The 5,472-nt window shown below is 30.3% G+C and overlaps 1 protein-coding gene across 1 annotated transcript; it reads left to right on the top strand.

Annotated features, from left to right (window-relative positions):
• LOC105168682 (transcription factor TCP20-like) lies at positions 1,837-3,288 on the top strand. The gene has a single exon (XM_011088814.2). The coding sequence runs from the start codon at positions 2,002-2,004 to the stop codon at positions 2,794-2,796; it is 795 nt and encodes a 264-aa protein (XP_011087116.2). The 5' UTR covers positions 1,837-2,001; the 3' UTR covers positions 2,797-3,288.

Here is a 5,472-nt window from a genome sequence, read left to right on the forward strand (position 1 = left end):
TAACATAGATTTCAACAATTAGTGAAAGAAAGTAAACGGCCTAGTCCCGTATTGATTTTTGTCTACACTTTTAACATATATGGACTAAAAATTTTGATAAATAATTATTGTTAATCATAGTTAAATAAACCAGATACAAAAACTCAAGTTATCTACTATAGAAAATATTTTTTTCCATAACTACAAATGTTTTTGTCATGACCTTTAGCCATGACAAATATTTACGCCACAATTATAAAAACTAAGACCAATAATTATTATGTGATCATAGTTAATGATTATTTATTTTTACTTACAATAATTAACTATAGTTGAATATTATATTTGTTGGAGCGTATGTGTAGCTTTGGCTGTTTGATGTATACTTTTGTGTGTACTCGTTAATATAGCAACCTTTATGTTTTTAATCGAGAAATGTTGGTAATTATTATATTTGTTGGTTCAGGTGCTAATGTTGTTGTTAACAACATGTTAACAACAGGGGAACTACTATGAAATCTGATGATTATTTATGTTTTTTTAATTGTTTTTGGACAATAAAGTTCAATCTAAAAATGACTATTTTTTTTAAATCACTATTAAAATTTAAAATACATTGAATTGACAGATTTTCAACAGTCATAAAGAATTGAAATGAAACTGAATTTAAAAATAGAGAAACACATTTACGATTCTATATATTTTACTATTATTTTTAGACGTACTTAATTTTTAGCCAATTTTGGCTGAAAATGATTATCGGAGTCCTGCCAGAAGGATAATATTCACAAAATTGAAAAATCATAAGACAATTTTGAAAATAAATAAAAAATACAAGAACAAAAATAATAGTAACCCCATATTATAGTTCCCAAATATCTTACAAAATGGTTTAAAAAATTAACTTATTTTCAAGAACATGAGGAATCGATGGCCCATTAAATTATTGGAGGGAACAATTAGATTAAAAATTACTTTTAATAAATTAATGGTTGATAATTATTACAAGGTAATAATGGGTTTCTGTGTGGGGTCTTTCCTTCAACGTCAAGACTCTTTCCTATTCAAGATAGCTTGAGAAAGACTTAAACCTGGTGACAAGTAACTCATCATAGGACAATCCAAAATATCCCTTTTGCTTGAGATATACTATTTCAATTATTATGATAAATAGTAGGGTAAATTACGACTACTTTTTCTGAATTTTGGTTTATTTATATAAATATTTTTATTTTTATTTTTGTAAAATAATAAACATGTCATAAAATTGTAATAATAATTTATATTGGCGTCTGCTCAGATGTAAAATCTCACATGTAACACTTCTTAAAAATAAAAGAATCGTAACTATTTGTTTAATTAAACTTAATTTTAAAGAATATCGGTATTATTTATATTAAATAATATTATTAGTTTAATGTAGCATATTCATGGTGGAGACACCCCTCCTCCCCACAAAATAAATTAAAAAAACTTAGATTTTAATTACATTTTACACCATGTGAAAATACAAATTAATAGCCCCACAATTTTTTTTTTAAAAAAAAAGTGTTAATATGACACTTAAATTTTTGAAAAAGAAGATCGCTGCCTTCCACGTAAGGTGTCGAGTTGTCCTTTTTATTTTTTCAAGGAATCTTTTGGCTATTATTATTTTCACACATAATTAAATAAAATCATTGTGAAAACTTAAGTTTAAATCACTATCAATCAATAATTTTAACAATAACCAAAATATTTGTCATAAGATTTAATTATGGCTACTGAAATTCGGAATTCTCTGGAATAAATAACTGTTAATAGTCGTGATTTATTAATATTTATCTCACTTTCTAATTATATCTTAACAAAAAGTTGCATTAATCCACAAATAAATAAACATAAAAAAAAAAGAGGCCTACCGGCAGTAAAATACCAACCAAATCATTCCCCAATGTGAAAAAAAAGGCATGCTAAGGAAACAAAAATGGACGAAAAACAACAGTGAAATGTCGATGAAAATCCAGGGACTTTTTCTCTTACATGTCCCCTTTATCAATCAAGATGCCCCATTTCTCGGGTCTTCTCATGGAACACAAGCCCTCAAAGCATCAGCAGCAACTGCAGATATCTCAAGGCCATGTTCCACACCCAGACATGGCCCTAAACAAACCACAACAGCTAGACGACAATAAAAAGAGGCAGTTGGCACCCAAGAGGAGATCGAACAAAGACAGGCACAAGAAGGTCGACGGCAGAGGCAGAAGAATCAGAATTCCAGCTCTTTGTGCAGCAAGGATTTTTCAGTTGACAAGAGAACTAGGACACAGAACCGATGGTGAAACAATTCAGTGGCTTTTGCAGCAGGCCGAGCCTTCAATCATTGCTGCCACAGGCACCGGTACGATTCCGGCATCGGCTGTAATAGCTGCTGAGGCCTCCGTTTCTGGACAGGGGGACTCAGTTACCTGTGGTTTGTATTCAAGATTGATTGGTGAAGATGTTCTCGGCAGATCAATGGGGATTTGGCCCTGTTTGAATGGTTTTGGATCAGGGATTCTGCAGAATCCCAGTGATTTGGGCTCAAATCAGACAGGGAATCGTGTGGGTAAAATCGGGTTCCAGGGGTTTGAGTTTCCAGGTTCAGGGAGCTTTGGGCAGCATGGTCCAGGCCTGGAACTTGGCCTTTCTCAGGAGGGGCAAGTTGGAGGGATGAATCTTGAAGCATTAAGCCAGTTTTATCAGCAGATGAGGCAGCAGAATGGAGAGTGTAGTGGTTTGAGTAGTCATCAGGAGCAGAATCATGGCGAGGAAAATTCTCAGGGATCAAGAGAGTAGCGATGTGAAAATTTCAGGGAAGAGTTTGTCTGTTTTGGATTCCGTGTTTGATGGATTGATACAACCTAGGACTGTAAGAAATTGAAGGGTGTTTAAGGTTTGATTTTATTGCTAATACAACAGAAAAAAGTGATGGAGTTGAGCAAAATTTCAATCTTTAATCTGCACATATGGAGGCTTCAAGTGACTACAAGAGTTGCTTGTGTTCTACTTCGCAGCGTCCCCCTCTCCACCTTTGGGGACATTCGTGCAGCCTAATTCGGTATAAACTATTAGATCATATGTTACGATATGAGTATCTTTTAATAAAAAAAAATTATTTTGATCTGTGATTTATGTCGACAATCCCCAATTTTGAGGTGTGTTGCCAACTTTTAGGACATATTATTAGCTTGTATTTTAGTACAAGAAAGCGAAGTTTGTAGTAGTGGGCTTGTATGCTTGGAAAAGTTTCTTGAAATAGAAAACTTGCATTTCATTTCATGAATGGGGTAGTGTACTTAAATTCTATTTCTTATCAAATCGTTTGATAGAATTAAACGTATATTTCAAATTGTGTTATTTTTCATATGATTAGGTCTTATTTTTTCAACAAAGTTAGCTATATAGACCTAGATCAACAAACATAGCGTAAATGCAATTCTCCTTAATAACTTTGGTGGTGCCACCCCTACTTTCTCATTATTTCTACCAAAAAAGAATAAAAATTAATAAAATAAAGAAGTCATTGACTATAGTAAGAGGATGCTTATTGAGTATAGCATAGTTGAAAAATGCGTTCAAAATATTAAATTAAAAAAGTATTTAAAGAAATTCAAATTCAACACGTTTGACATATATATATATATATATATATATATAAAATATGCTGAACATCACTAAAATACAAATTATGTAGAACAAAAATATAAAGAATAATATCATAAGTTTGAATATGAGTTTATTTATACCATGATATAATCTTAAATATAACAAATTGCTGATATATTAATATGTGATTCATAATTTAATTTTCTTTTTATATGATGAATGCATTAGTAATATTAAAATATTTTATCAGGGTATAAAAATTATTTTGATATTACTAATGCATTCATCATATAAAAAGAAAATTAAATTATGAATCACATATTAATATATCAAAGGTATAAAAATTATTTTGATACATAAAACACAGTATAAATACATACATTCTACCACACACAAATACTTTCAAGCCCCACTATATAAATACAACAAATATCCATTTTAAATACCAAATAGAAATTCTCTCTAAAAAAGACTTTGAAGACATTAGGCGTGTTTCCCATCACAGCACACTAAACATGTTTCGGATAGAAATTTTGGGACAGACATATCCGTCGCAAGTTATGATGGAATTTACGACAACTTTTTATGGAGGTGTACAAAATTGTCACAAAATCCGGCTCAACAATGTAACAAGATTTTGCGACGGATACTCTGTCAAAATTCATACCACAAAAATGCCGAGAATTTGGCCGAAAAATCATCGTTGCAACCCAATACAAAAAATGTCGCAAAAGCCATTTTGCCAAAAAACTGCAACGAAATTCTCTATAAATGAATTTTTTTTTAGAATATAGTTTTATTTTAGACAAATTCAGACACTCATGGGATAACAAAAGTTGTAATTGTACGTAACAGATAAAGGACAAGTATTTATAAATATGATCGAATTGTACGATTATATGTAAATCATTTAGGCATAATCGATTGTTTTGACCATAATGCGTCTGTATATATTTGGGCTCAAATCAAAATAGGGCCAAATCAATATAATCCAAACATATGTTGCGTCATGGGCAATTTTAAGTACTAAGTAGCATTTTGAGAGCATATTCGTCGTTTTAGGATATCAAGGTGTGGTCCCACATCAACTAAGTTACCAAGTTTTTAGATGTTTATGTACAACTTTTGCTTTTAACTTGTGCAACTTATTGATGTTTTAGATGTTTTGATTTAAGTATAAACGGCTCTATATTAACTTGTGCAACTTATTGATAAAATTGTACAATAGTCAGTTATTTTTTCAAATACTCCAACTTGAACTTTTTTTTCACTTTTAATATTTATTTTCAAACACCCAATTTTTTACTGTTACTTAATTATTTATTTTTTTTTTGCAATCTATTTCCATGATAAAAGTAGAAATTATTGCATATGCAGCGCAGTAATATTCTCCAAATTCATAATTCGAATATCTTATAAAGTCAAAAAGTGTGGACGACATTACAAAATTGAAAAATGATTATACGACAGGTCGATTGATTGATTGATTTATTCATCTTTAATATTTTCATAAAAATCGGCTTGACTATATTTTAGCTGTCTAAAATAGTTGAAAATTTATTTGAAATTGGATCATTCGTTCAACCAAACAATAATAAAAATCATCATAAGTCAATACAGCACTTGAATTGACCTTATAAAAATTGCACTGATTGTCATTTTAGGGGCAGTTTACTTTATTATATGAAACAAATGGTTGATCGAACTTAATAAAATTATTTGTAAAATAAAATAATTTAATAAAATTATTATTTAGATATATATATTTACTTCGATGAATTAAATGATGGGTACGGATATTAAATTTTGGACATTTCATCAATTACTGAAAATAGGAAATTGGCATAATTGAGTAATCGACCCCAC

The sequence above is a fragment of the Sesamum indicum genome, linkage group LG8, assembly GCF_000512975.1.
Source record: "Sesamum indicum cultivar Zhongzhi No. 13 linkage group LG8, S_indicum_v1.0, whole genome shotgun sequence".
Classification (NCBI taxonomy): domain Eukaryota; kingdom Viridiplantae; phylum Streptophyta; class Magnoliopsida; order Lamiales; family Pedaliaceae; genus Sesamum; species Sesamum indicum.